Here is a 14,140-nt window from a genome sequence, read left to right as displayed (position 1 = left end):
ATACAGTGGGTAGGAGCAGTGAAAATTAATATTTTTTCATTATCTTGAACGGTAAACCAATCTGCCAGATAGAGTGGTGCTGAACATTGCTTGCTGTGTTTTTCTGTGGATAAACTAATTAAAAGATTATAGCTTCTGTGTTTAATAGTTGTTCAAAATATATTGGTGACGCTGCTTGCCATTCAAATTTCATCATGCTGAGAGCAGCAAAGGGAAGGCACGCTGACACGTCCTCTTCTGGATTCAGTTCGTCTCATTCACTCTCTAATCTGATCTCCCAGGACATCAGGTAAGGGCTTCTGTTCGTTAGTGAATGCCCATGTCCAGCAGTGAGCACGTTTACTTTGTGCAGGGCCCTACTGGCAGCGTCCCAGAGAGCTTGTTTGAGGTGCACAAGAGAACTGACCTCTTCATTTGTGTATAATTAAAAGAGCTTTGGCATGCTTAGTGCTAGAACTGTTTGTGTGATGTTTGATTTTGTAACTGACAAGGGTGCTGAGAAGCACCTGGTGTTAACTGCATCCCACGCTGCCCAGCTGGGATGGGAGCTGATGCTGGTGGCAAAGAGGCTGATCTCTTCTGAACCAGCACCCTGGTATCAGGGATCGTGAGGTTTGTTGTTGCTGCTAAGTGAGACTTCGATTTGACCTCATGGTGTTGCAGTTCTATCAAAAACTTGTTCTGTCCTTAAAGCAGGAGAATTAAATAGTACTTGGCATCTTCGAAGAAGAATTTTGCTTTAAATAATAGCTCAGCTGTGGTTCACAATTAGAAGTGAAGGAGTGGGCTGCATTTCTCAGATCTGCTCTCATGACTTAAGCTAGTTTCCAGTTTTAGATATTGCTATCTTTAGTGTCTTTTGAAATGTAAGAAATGAAAACATTTTGCCAAAGAATTTGAGGCAAAAAGTAAATTTGAATATTTGAATCGTCAAAAATATCTTCATGAAGCTTAGGAAAGTAGAGCACACACATGCTGTGGGTTTTCCCGTGCTTGCAGTTTGCCACCTAACCAGCTGGCCGGGTGGTGGGACTGACCTCAGGAAGGGACTGGGACACTGCAGGGACCTTGAATGCCCTCATGTGCTTCCAGTGGAGAAACTTAGACAGGTGAGCCTCGATTCCTAAAGGGCAGTGGGTGGTTAAAGTGCCAAAGGACATTGCCAGGCACGGTGACCATTTGTGGTCTTCTACTCTATAGGCTGGGAGAGGTCTTGGCCATGCTGAAATTCTTGGGAATCTGAGTGACTTTGCTGCCAGGAATCTGCTTTGCCTTCTCGGCTGTGGGGAGTGACACCTGTCCCAATGGTTTGTGGGGTTCTAATAGTGTATACACTGATGCTGTTGGGTTCCTTTCTGCACGAACAGCCCCAGGGTCTGTTTAGCTTGCATTCCTCATTGGCCTTACAAGAAAAAGGGTTGCAGATACAGACTATCTGAAATAACTGTACAGAGAAGGAGCAGATATTTGACCGATAATCTGTCTGTTTATCATTTGCCTGCAACAGTTTTGTTATCTGTGCAGTAATAAATAGCAGCTTGAGATTCGCTCGAGTTTGAAACTTCATGCCTGAGGGAAGCTTAGGTACAGGAGCCTGCAGCAGCCACGCAGGTGGGCGGCAGGGCACCAGCTGGAGCTGGGAGAGGCTCCCTTCTGCTCTTGAGGTGATGTTGCTGTGACAGAGGAGGGAGCTGCAGCTTGCAGAAACACCGGTGTGTGGAGCCCATCTGACCGGTGATGTTCACCTATTTCAGGTACTCTTAAAAACTGCTCGATAAAGTAGGTCCAAGTGGGTCCACCCACAAAACTCAGGCAGATCCTCTTAGGAATGGTGATCTTGCACAGAACATGCTTCTACAAGTGGCAGATTATGAGGATTTAATTGCAGTCCCAATGAAGATTAGCTCCAGCAGAGATTAAAGTGTGCCTGGGAAGTGTTGACATAAACTGTTTTACTTTCTGTCTCCTTGTTATTAACACTTCATCACTGAAGGCTAACTAACAGCCACAAGAGGTGAAAGCATTGCGTGTTGAGTGCTATTTGTTTGCAAGAGCTGTGAAGTAAAGAGAAGTTGATATTTCATCTTAAATCTGTAAGTGTGGGTATTTAATTACACATTGCAGCCTGGCTGGCAAACAAACCATCTGTTCTGAACTGCGCTTTCTAGCAAATAGCTGTAAAATATAGGAGGTCCAGTAGTTCAAAATTGTCCATCTCTTGCTGACTTTCATCAGAGAGGCGAGGCAGGAGCTCGCCACTGTTCTTCCAGTGCTGTGTTCTTTACTGCAGTGACTAATCCTCCTTCATTTTCTAAGTTTTCACCTTTTTTTTTCTTCTGCTTAAATAGAAATATAGCTTATTGGCATTAACAAGTTGGGAACAAAGATGTTAGAAGTCTGCTTTTGAAATGGATGATTAATAAATGATCTTCCCTCTCTAATTCTGCAAGAAAAGGTTTCAAATTTTCAGACTTATTTCTGCTTTATCTGGACTTTGCAGGAAGAAATTACTGTTGTCCAGCAGTTTCACTAGCTGCAGTTGTGTAACTTGCATGGGGTGGTTCGGGGACCTCTCCTAACTGAAATGTGAATCATACCAGTGACTTTGTCTATTAGGTATAGTGGTTTTCTTACTGGAATTAAATTTTATTATAGTTTCTCCATTTTCTGCTGCTTGATAATGAGCAAAATAAACACAAACTGCCCATTGGTGCCACTTTGGGCACAGCCTCTAGCTTCAAGGAGCAGTTGCTCTCTCGTTTACCCTGTGACAGCCCTATTGTTTTAAAGGGAGATTAACTGTTTGCAAACCTGCTCCATTTTTTGTTCAACAAGAATAGTATTATATATTGATTCACCAACCATGGCACATACACTTTTCTAAATGAGAAGTGGTTATATTAATAGTAATAGTATTATTTAGGCAAAATTGATAATATTTTAAGAACCGAAGACAACTGATCCTGATAAAACTATTAGTAAAATTGGATTCAGAAGAGAGGTCACACAATAAGCAACTGATACTGAAGTCTTTACTTTTATTTTTTGGTCCAGCTCTGTGTTCACTTGAGATGATTCATTCTTGCAATGAATTCCTTCCAGGAAGGATTCCCCACAATCCTCAGAATTTTTCTTTTTCTCTGTACTGTTAGAGTTCTTCTTTCTCTGTTATTACAGTCTCTTTCTGGCTGAGATTCTCTTTGATTCCTCCTGAAGGATCCTTTTGAAAAAGCAAATGCAAGAGCAAAGCTGTTTATTACTCGTGTTCACAAAGAGAATTGCTTTTGTAATTCTTCACTTTCAAAAAAAATTTAAGATAAGAAATGTGTTTTCATCATTTCAGCCAAGGAACTTGAGGGCATGTAAATGAGGTAAGAAGTAGTGCTGCTGTTGATAACAATGTGTTTTGTTTTCACACCCGGAGACTGATTTATGGAGAAGTATAGATGAGGTTTTGTGTGAAGTTTTAATACGAACTTGGAAACCACATTTGGTAAGATAATGGGCATACGACAGTATTTCCTGGGCAATTACAGAAGACACTACCTTCTCATTTATCCTGTCTGGGAATACTCTGAGGTCAGGAGGAAGTTACTCCAACAGGAGACTTCATATCAAGCACAGTATTGCAAAAGTTCTGATACTGCACTCTTCTGGGAAAACTCGGAGAGTGTCTAGTAAGGATGGAGAATATGAACGGATGAGCAAATGTCAGCTGTCTACCCCTTTTACTACACAAAGCATGTTTTCTGGGTAGTGTTTCACAAGTGGGCTTTTATACTTACGGTTTGATGCAAAATAAAGTGTGAAGAAGAGATGACAGAATATACACAGCTCTGTAGCATTGTACGTAAGACCAGGGGGGGAATTCAACAGATCTGTTGCAGACAGATCATCACTGAAGAACATGCAACGGAGGCAGACACCAAACTTAGGCTTGGGGTATTGGAAAGTGGAAGCGTACACTGACTGGGCGGAGTCAGATGTCTGATCCTGCACTGCAGACTTCTGGTTCCTGATATTATTTAGTCACTTCTCTCCGTCTGTAAGCACCTAGTTGAGCAGTAAAGGCAGGAGTGAATCAATGATGAGTGTGATCTGAGACAGCTAATGGTTAGCCGGTCTGACAGGAGATGAGAGTTGAGGAACTGGACAGCTGTCCTAACCAGATGGCCAAGAGAGGGTACAATGTCTGTCTCAGTTGTGCTATTGTTTTACGAAGAAGGGACACCATGCTAAATGCAGCACGATGAGATAATTGTGGATGTTTGAACCAGTCCAGCTGTAGCTGAGACCAGTTTTCTGGAGTTTTTTTTCCAGCTAAAATCCTGGCAAGGTTTTGCTTACACTGGTCAAGGTGCAGGTTCCTTCCTGCCTTGTGGTACAGTGTTAATGTAGAGGCTCAGGGGTACCATGAGCAGTGGGAGAAGAGCCTTCTGTGTGATGAAAACAAGGATGTGAGTGGGTGTATGCCTGTCTGGCAGTGGTATGACTGCAGCTAACGTGGTCCTGCCAAGCTGGTATGCTTGAAACTGGCTGAGAGCTCATAAGAACCATCTGAGCATTGACGTGAGCAAGGGCTGAAGCCCTTACACGTGGGCTATGCTATTGCCAGTTTGGGTGGGCCATATAGGGTATGAACATGCCTCGGATCGCATAGCAGATCAGTCATTGTCAGGGTCAAAGGCCTACCTTTTCTCCTGTTTCTGCCTTTGTCTTGATTTGTTCTTCTAAGAATTCAGAAAATGCCTCCAAGGTATGCTCCCCAGCATAGGCCATTTCCTGCAAAGAGTTTGAAGATTAGGAAAGCATTTAACTTTCTACACAAAATGCTGGAAATAACAAACTAATAAACTGAAAGATTTCAGTGTTTCAGATTGCCCACGCTCTAGACTTTGGTGCTCAGTTTAAATAAAAAGTGAGGACAGGGTTACAGCAGCTAAATATTTCCAAGATATTTGAAGAGCAGAGCCTATCACAGTTCCAGCCATGATATTAGAAGCTGTATAAAGATTTTGATGGAAACTCAAAATCCTGAACCAGTTTTAAAATCCACAGTCCAGAAGTACCACCTGTTCCACAGCTTGAACGTTCAATAAGAACAGGAGGAAGACTGTGAACAGAGACATTAATTTTCCATCTTAAGTTGGAGATTTATTGAAGATTTTCTTATGAAAAAGTTTAGGGAAGAAACACTTTGAATTTAGGGCTTTAAAATGTTCTGAGTAAGTATGAGCACCATACTGTATTTTAAAGATTTTTTTCAAATACTGTTGTTCTCTGGACGTCTGAAAGGATTTTACACAAGTCTTTCAACAAAAATTTATAGAAGCTTATGTGCGTGACATTGGAAATTGACTGCTGTTAGCTGAGTATATTTAGAAATAGGCAGATGCCTATTCTCACTTGGGGGTAAGCTGACTTACTCCCACGGAGACCAGTAATGCTACGTTACTTTATCCTAGTTGCTACTATGCCTGACGTGAGTTCAAAGGACTATAAAGAAAACACCTCCATTCTCTAGTGAATTCACTAGATGTAGACACAGTTTTAATACTCCCTGTGCAGTAAGGTATTCTCGTGTAATAAAATGTGTTGCAGCCTTGAAGTTATTTTTTGTTTGCAAACTTTCTTGAGTAATATTATTTGATTCCTCCAGAGGCAATTAATATTCCCTGATGAATCTTGATTTTCATCAACTCTGACGGCAGGAATAGCAATTTCTCAGACCAAAGACCTGTAAAGCCAGAGAAGCAGCTGATCCCTGCCCTAGTACCTGAGGATGTGTGTCAACACTTCCCGTTAGAGCAATCAGTGCGAAAGTGTATGAAAATGTTATTTTTCTCACTTAATCCATAGAAACAAATAGAATCATCTTAAAATCTGCCTGAAAAACTGCATGTTTTTCTCTCACATTTGGAGTGGATGACACAGTGGGTGAATTGTTCATCTGCTTCACAGATGGAGCTCAGATGATGCCTGGTCACTCCTTCCTTGATGTAACTCATCAGATTCACTCCCTTGTTCCTCCAGCTCTGACTATAACTCTTCCCCAGTGTACAGCCAAGTGCTAAATTTAATTGTTCCATGGGGGAGGAGTAAACTTTTTTGTCTCACTGAGAGAGTTGATTTTTGCTTTTGACATCAAAAATTTTTTATATCGATAGCTATGCAAGCTATTGATATAAATAGCTGTTAGGCTCAGCATCCTTATACTGAAACCAATGGTTATTAAATGGAGTGAGAATGAAAAAAACATAGGAGCACTGAGTTGGTAATTTGGAAAATTGGACACATGCTTAAATGCCCAGCTATATAGGTGTCTGAGTTCGTCTAGCTCCAGTTAACCCTAGATGGCTCCTGGTTTAAAAAAAAAAAAAAAAAAAGTAATCCATCTAGCTTTGCATCCACTGAAAATAAGAGGGTGACTTGTCTTTAATTTCAGAAGAAACTGCCCTCTTCTTAGACTAAAGAGTGGCACTCCACTAGAAAGCAGGCTGGTCGTAGCTTGGAGACCAAGCAGATGCTTCTGCCTGGAGGAGGGTGGTTTCTGATCTCGTCTCATCAGGTGAGAGTGCTTGCAAGGGACTGTGCAGCACTGTGTTCTGCCCATGGCTTTGCCTTTAAGGAGGTGTAAGGGGGGCTCTGGTAGCCAGAGAACATGATAACCCAGTCTAGAAATGAGCTATGGGTCATGTTATGTTAGCCACATTTCCAGTGGTTTATCAGGAGCCGGTTCAGACTCCTTTATTTGCATTTATCTGTGCTTTGCAGAGTCTTCTAATAGTTATTCCATCTTTAGAGTTCTACCTGCTTCTGCAGTAGCCTTCAGTCCATCCTTAGTCTTTAAAAAATGTGAAGGATCAGTAGAGGATATTACAAGCTCATGTTTGGGTTTTTTTTCCAACATTAGCAAAATACGGACGGCTGGAGAAGATGCCTGTGTGAAATCAAGGCTGTACCAGGTGGTGGTGGACTGTATGTTTTTCCTGTTTCTCTTTTTCTTCCTTCTGCACATACCAGTTTCTCTTGGGTTCCCAGCCCCTTCCATTGCTCTTTTCATTGCCAGAGTAAGGGAGCAGGGATTGTAAATTTGGGGCAGTGCCTATACAGTGCGAAACACGGGAGAACTCTTGAGTCTTGGCCCATTGGGATATTGCATTTGTAACCTGCACCCTGGCCTTGGTTAACTTCTGGAAAAGTACAGGCGTAGTTGGAAGAATTCCCTGTGTAACTGCTGGTTGAGTAGGAAGTGGCTGAGAGCTATTGCAGTGCTTTTGTGTTAATGGCTTGAGCATGTCCCTGCTCATCTCTGATTGCCTGCGGCCAGCAGCTCATATAGTGCAGTAAGAAAGAGGACAGAACACATCGGTCAGCCACCGCAGGCATCTGCACGGGCAGTCAGGTGCAGGCTAAAATCTCTGAAGCCATGGGAACTGGCCTAAAAGCCTGGTAGACGAGGGGGAACTTCAGATTTCAAACACACTTTAGTTCTAGGGTATTTTAAGTGTGAAACTATCCCTTAATAGTTAAAGTTGTTACTGATATTTTTTGACAAACTGACATTTATTATGAGCATTTAATGGGTTTCTGCTCTTCTGTGCAAAGACTAAGCATGGTGCGAGTGTGCAGGACTACAGTTCAATTCATTAGAAGCTGTGCATGCACATCTGAGAGCAAAATCTCTGCCTAAAAGATTAAATGAGGACATAGGCAAATGTCTTAGAATTCAATTTAAGTTTGGGACTAAGAAGAAAAATGAAAAGCTTAGTAATGTCTTAATTATGGCAGCGTCTTAGAATGTAATTTATTTTGGCTTCAGACATATTTTCTTTTTAATTAGATTATCTGTGTAGTTGGAGGAATGTAACTTTGCCTAATATTTTTCTTTTTCAGCTGTGGCATCTTCTGATTATTCTGTAGCATAGCTGATGCATTAGGTAGCATATTCTAAAGATCGTTAGTCTTGACAACAAATACTAAAACCCTATTGAGGCTGGATGAAATAAAACTACTGGCATAACTGCATAGGAGAAAAATTTGAGATCTGGGTTTTGTGAAAATATAGTGGATATAACAAGAGGGATGCCAGTATTATTGAGGTTATAGTCATACTTGCTCCAGAAACAACAGACCCAGTAGTTCTGAGACTGTACATCTCTTGCAATGGTGAGGAGGCGAGCTCTAAGTTTGCTCCGAGTTGACTGCTGCTAGAACCCAGCAGGCAGATTGCAGGTTGTTGAACAGTAGAATATGAGCAGCAATGACTTCATAGGTCTGCAATGGGAAATGGTGCATGGGCTCTTGCCGCAGCCTCACACTTAGCAGAAGGTAGAAGGGTTTCCCCTCCAAATCAGGGTCTTGTCATCAAAGAATTCAGTTTTGTGTAGATGTGCAGCAAAGCCTTCTTGCTTAAAGGACTCCTTTCTCACGTGTTTGTTCACTGTGATCTGTGCGCGCACACCCAGCCACCCACCCCTCAGTGTGCAGCTGTGCCATCCCATTCTTCCCCTAAAGCTTCTCACCTGGTAATCAGCTCCAGCAGGAAACAGTCTGAAGAAGGGATAGCGATCCAACACAACTGACAGGATGTCATTTGCTGTGACATCTATCTTTGCAATGATTATGTCTTTGCGATTTTGATATTTCTCTCCTAGCTGATCCCAGATTGGCAGGAGTTTTCTGCAGTCATGGGACCAAGGGGCATCTGCAGATGTAAAAGGAAAAGTATACAGTCTGGTGGAAGGGCATGCGCTGGTGTGCTCAGTGGTACCCACTTCAGCCTGTAAAATTTAACAGAGTTTTGAATTGTGAACTTGTGGTCAGTCTCTACTGGAAACCACCCACCCTTCATGAGTTTTCATGTAGGGATAACTAGCTACTTCTCTAATGCACTTCTGGCAGCAGCACTGCTTTAACTCTTTCTAGCCTTTCATGACTATAACAAACACAAAACACTTGTCATATGACTGTTGAAGAGGACTGCTAGATAACCAGCGCAGCCCCAGTAAGACTCAGATCATTTCCATGATGAGGTACTTGTCAGAAGCACAAAATGCTTTACACATACTGAAAGTAACTGTGTTTAGAAATTGTGCTGTAGTTGTACTGAAAGGAGGAGTTAGAGTTATGGTGGTGTTTTGCACTGCACACTTGCCAGGTTGGCAAAAAGGCAAATCCAGCATGCCATTAAGTAACATACATGATCACAGTCCTTTGGTCATGAGAGGAGTGGTCGTACTCAGTTTGGATGGAATTAAAATTTCTGGGGCACTTTCCTGAAAATGCTACATCCCATTTACCAGCCTTTCGTTTCTAGAGGACGTGGTTTGGTTCCTGCCTACATCACTATTATGGCAGCTTACTTGTTCGTGGTACTGTAGCGTGACCTCGAATGGACAGAATGGGTGCTGCCAACAACAAGGATTGCAGGACTGTGCTACATTTAAGAATTTCTGTTAATGTTATATTTAATGTTGTATTTTTGTAAATGCTGTATGTTTGCTCTATCAAACTAATTAAGACACAAACTAACCCTGCTGGCTGGTACAGCATAGAGCAGTGGTTTCTTGCAGGGAAAGGTCAAGCAGGGAAAGCTACTTCCCTTGCAGACAGAGGAGGAAAAGGAGTTTGATTTCTTAATCTAGCAACTCCTCTTCGGGATTTAATGCTAGAGCATTGTAACCAGACAACCTTACTTAACTCTCCCTCTGTCCTCGGAAGACAGACTGACTCATACTGTGCGTGTTATAATGTTCCATTGTACAGCGTGACATTCTAGTGTCATTTTCTTTCAACACTGAGATTTGTTATTGCCTTGACAAATATTTATTTAAGGGATCCAGTGTTACTCAGTGCAACCCTAAGTCATCAAGGTATTGCAGCGTTTTCATAGATATGAAAAAAAATTCTTTAATGCTTTCATCAGACACCAAAAATTTGTTAAGCATGACTTCTGTAAAGTGCAAAGACTAGTTTGGTCTGTAAGCATGAGCTTTCTTTTTTCATTTCTAGTTGATCATGTTAAAGCAACTTAATATTTGAATACAACAGTGACACTTACAAAACATGACAAACACAGTCATGGTCTTATTGAAGACAATCCTGTTGAAATTCTTCCCAACAAGCACTTTGACTGGCATCTTGTCCCAGTCCTGTGTGATTTCTTCACTGGAGAGATGTAACTAAGCAGAAACAAACACTGCTGTGAAAGTGCAAGGAACATTGAGAAACTTTACTCCAGGATAAGTTAATGTGAGACCACTGGGACCTTTCTCTACCTGATGTCCACCATTACTGTATGTTATTTTTTTGATATCTCAATGTCCTATCTGGCCTTCACACACTATTCCCTGCTCTCCCTTGAGTGGGGAACTGCTGTCTTGCACCCCTGCATAGTTGATGGTTAGAATTGTTTGTCCCTCTCTTGAATAGAGACATATTAGACTGTCTGAAAGTCTTCTTTTATCTCATCTCCTTAGTAATGAACATACCTTTGCTTTTCCATCTAGGTAGCTCTGGCAAAAATGTCTTAGGTTCTCCACAGTCACCTCATCTGCAGGCATTTTGTACTTTGCATTGCTTGTCAGGTTTAGGATTCTCACAGTGGGAACATCAACGTCCCTGATGCGAAAATACTCAAAAACTCGTCCATTCCTTGTTTCGTTAGTATTCACCAAGACAAATGTTATCTGATAATAGAGAAAGAGTCAAGCATCTGGTTGAGTCTTCCACCTTTGGTATAACAATTTAGAGAAATAGAGCTTGGCAGTGGGTTAGGACCTAACCTTAAATGCAAGCAATTGTGTAGAACCAATTTTGATCTCAGTCCAATAAGCAGCATCTCTGTGAACTTTATCATACCTTGATCCATGTTAATTAATGCTAAAGCAACCAAAAGGAACAGAGATTTTCCTTCTGTCCTTGCATAGTGGTTTGCTACCGATTATTTTAGTAACGCTTCTGAATTACCGCTCAAAGCTCTTACTGCCATTCTTAATAAATCTTCACAGGACAAAAGAGCTGAAACACATGTAGTCCATGTGTCTTTTTAAATATTCATGTGTGCTATTTGTAAGACAAATGATCATTCTTCAGTCTTTAGCATACTTAGAGTAGGAGTAGCAGCGCAGTGTCTGACAATAGAAACTGAAATACTCATCTATGACTGCCTGTAGATGTTTGCAGACACTTGTGTGTTACAGACAAGGCTATACAGGTGCCTTGCAATATTTCTCAGGCTTTCTACCTGATTCTAGCTCTGGCTTCAGGCAATACCCTGCAGTCTTAATGGTGTTGCCTGGTGCTGGCAGAAATTGCCAGAAGCTTGCTGAAACTATCTTTGGTTGGAAGTTGCTCCAAGAAAGTTGTATGCATAAAATCAGAAGCAGGTTTATTGGGAGCAGCTGGAATCAGTGTTGGTTTCTGTGATCTTTGTGTTTTAAAGAATCATTCTGAAGTGAAATTTATTCTTTGAATTTGTCAGATCATTTTGTTAAGAGCCCAAGCTGAAAAATAGTTGCTGAAACTTTTAAAGGGATTGATAGACTTAAGAGACAGGCTGACAGCAATGTAATTTTAGCAACAACATTGGTGAGTGTTTTTCCGTTGATTTTTGGCATTTGTATTTGCAAAGCAGGATTCATTATTACAAACCTTCCCTCTAAATTCCATAGCAGCAGACTTGTAGTTTTCATAAGTCACATTGAATGTCTTTGAGTTCGTTGGGATGAACAGCAGGATGTGATTTTCGACAGGGACATCAAAAATCTTCACAGATGTCTGGGAAACAAGACTCAACATCTGTTCCATTCTTTTTAAGCAGAACAGTGAATCAGAGGCTCAGAATACCAGTGTCATTCAGATCTGCTATTGCAAATTTTACTTCTTAAGACCCTGTTCCCCATCATTTCCATAACCCTGAGATTTCTTTCATTGTTTTAGAGAAGATAGAGTGAGAAGAATCAGCTGCTGAGTATTTTTTGTATTCCAGGAAAAAACTCATCGTTATTCATAGATTTTACAGTCAGAAGCAACTGTTATCTCTTAGTCTGACCTCCTGTGTAACACATGCTGAAGAATTAATGCTGAAGATGTGCTGAAAGTGAAAGGCAACATTACCCAGGGAGGCCCAGCTGCAACAGCTAGACCTGACAGGGGCACTTCCTTCACTTCTGGGTGGCATCAGCAGCCTACATCTCCTTTCCTGGACAGAGCTTCCCTTTCTCATGCCACACCATGATCGGTCAAGGGGTTACTGCCTCATGCAAACAGATATTTCCATGTCTTTCCCCTCCTACTTGCAATTTTTCTCCTTTGTCTTAGCCCAGAGGACCGGGTTGCTGCATGGGAGTGGAAAGGCTGGAGCCAGGCTAGAGACTGACCTTCCACCGTCCCACCCCTCCTAGCTGCTACAAAGCCCAGGGCATTGTGCTGGCTCCGCAGGACGGAGGTATTTCTATGTCCAAGTGGTTCACAGCTTGACCAGCCATTCCCTGTCTCCTTAGGAAACATCTTGCTAGAGGGATGCATCCTCTGGTCTGGGTTTGAGGAAGAGCTGCCTGTTGGATTCTGCTGGTGTTTGTAGATCTGTTTTGGGCTGGCCTAGTCAAACAAAAGTCTCAAACATTTAGGAGCAGATGAGCTCCTTAAGTTGTTTTCTGTATGCATTCCTCTGCTGACAGTTGCTGCTCAAAGAGCATTCACGGTAACAGCTGTTGTTAGGAAGAGAGACAGCACTCTTCCCTCTCCCCTGAATTCTTATATGGAGGCTTTACATCAGGGGGCAGGGGTCTTCCCCCCACACTCCTCCACCCTTTCTTTACTATAATGTAAGAGGTGCAGCAAGTGAGGAAAAGCATATAGTATGATAGCCAAATATCCCTTCTACTCCAGGTACTAACTTGTCAAGGCATATAAGCAGTTTCATAACATGCTGCCTGTAGCAGTGTAATAGCCTAAAAAAAAAACAACAAGAAATATAGGGAGGTTTCTCATAGGTTGATGTGAAATGTTACTGGCTGTTCTTCTCCTGTGGCTTTTGTTAATACAGTGAAAAAACAACGTACCTCAAGATTATATTCAGTGACCAAATCCAAAGTAAAGGTTTTGATTAGCCTTGTAAGATCCAGTTTGTTCTGTCTGCCATCTTCAAGCACTTCATTATGCACAGGTTTTCCCTTGGATAAATAGTGAAGTTTGAGGTTGTTGGCTATATCAACTATAGGGATAAAGGTACTGATTATAATCTAAAATACTGCTGTTCTCAGCTTTGATGTTTTATGACCTTCAGTAACTGAAATTCTGTAACTTGTAAAATAAATGTCATAGATTACAGAAGACTATAGCTAAAATTCAAGATACAGCTGACAGTTTTAATTTGCTCAGTAATGTTATATGCTAAGAGAACTTTTCTATATCTAGACATGCTGTCTGTGACACATCCACTTCAGATGTCCTTGATCTGATTACTTTGTAGCCTAAATGTTGTGTATTTGCTGTGTATTTGTTCCTGTTGGCCACTTCTGATGTGGATTGGAAGATTCCTGACCAAAAGCAACTCAAAGGAAAAGAGGTGAATTAATAATTGGTGGTTTAGAATATAGGGATCTGGGTAAAATGGCTTTAAGTATAAACTAGGAACCTGAGTGTGGGCAGACAAATGGAAAATATCTGTTATCCTAAGGTTGGTGTTTGCTTCCTGCTAATCTCTCTGGTCTGCAAATGGAGTATTTGTTTTGTTAAGCTGTTTGAATTTCAGCTAGGAAATTATTTAACCTAAATAAATTATCCAAATGCCTGTCTATAGCCTGAAAGTGCCACAGCAGCTTGTTGCACCTTACCTTGCTAGGCTTGCACTCCTACCTTCTTAAATACAACAAAAGTGTTCTTTTGGATGCCATAGTTAGCACAGACGTCCTCTCTGCTTGTCATCCCAAAAGGCATCTCTGGCACATCTTTGGCAGTCTCGCAGAAAACTTCCATGCTGTTATTGCAAAGTTCCTACTCCCAGAAAGAGAATTTATTAAAACCAGTATCCTGCTAGTATGTGTAGGAGTGAGAGCCACAGGTGAGGCAGGCCCCTAAAGGCTTGTGAAGTGAGATGAGTGTAGAATGGGTATAGCTTGCCCTGATTACGTTC

General features: G+C 41.5%; 2 protein-coding genes across 6 annotated transcripts in view; one reads left to right on the top strand and one right to left on the bottom strand.

The window, feature by feature from the left end:
• The window catches only part of LOC310882150 (uncharacterized protein), a 189,713-nt gene that overhangs the window by 165,037 nt on the left and 10,536 nt on the right, over positions 1–14,140 (top strand). The gene's annotated exons all lie outside the window — the stretch shown is intronic.
• PDILT (protein disulfide isomerase like, testis expressed) overlaps positions 1,766–14,140 on the bottom strand; it is a 30,711-nt gene continuing 18,336 nt past the window's right edge. The window contains exons 4-11 of the mRNA XM_083800512.1: positions 13,864–14,001; positions 13,068–13,178; positions 11,656–11,781; positions 10,494–10,691; positions 10,064–10,184; positions 8,526–8,707; positions 4,693–4,782; positions 1,766–3,220 (exon numbers count right to left, since the gene is read on the bottom strand). Coding sequence (XP_083656638.1) covers positions 3,149–3,220; positions 4,693–4,782; positions 8,526–8,707; positions 10,064–10,184; positions 10,494–10,691; positions 11,656–11,781; positions 13,068–13,178; positions 13,864–14,001 — 1,038 coding nt within the window. The 3' untranslated portion in view covers positions 1,766–3,148. The remainder of the gene's footprint in view (positions 3,221–4,692; positions 4,783–8,525; positions 8,708–10,063; positions 10,185–10,493; positions 10,692–11,655; positions 11,782–13,067; positions 13,179–13,863; positions 14,002–14,140) is intronic.

This window comes from Anser anser (genome assembly GCF_964211835.1).
Source record: "Anser anser genome assembly, chromosome: 15".
NCBI classification, from domain to species: Eukaryota; Metazoa; Chordata; class Aves; order Anseriformes; family Anatidae; genus Anser; species Anser anser.
The sequence above is the reverse complement of the archived record's forward strand: the minus strand, read 5'-3'. Positions and strand labels throughout refer to the sequence as shown.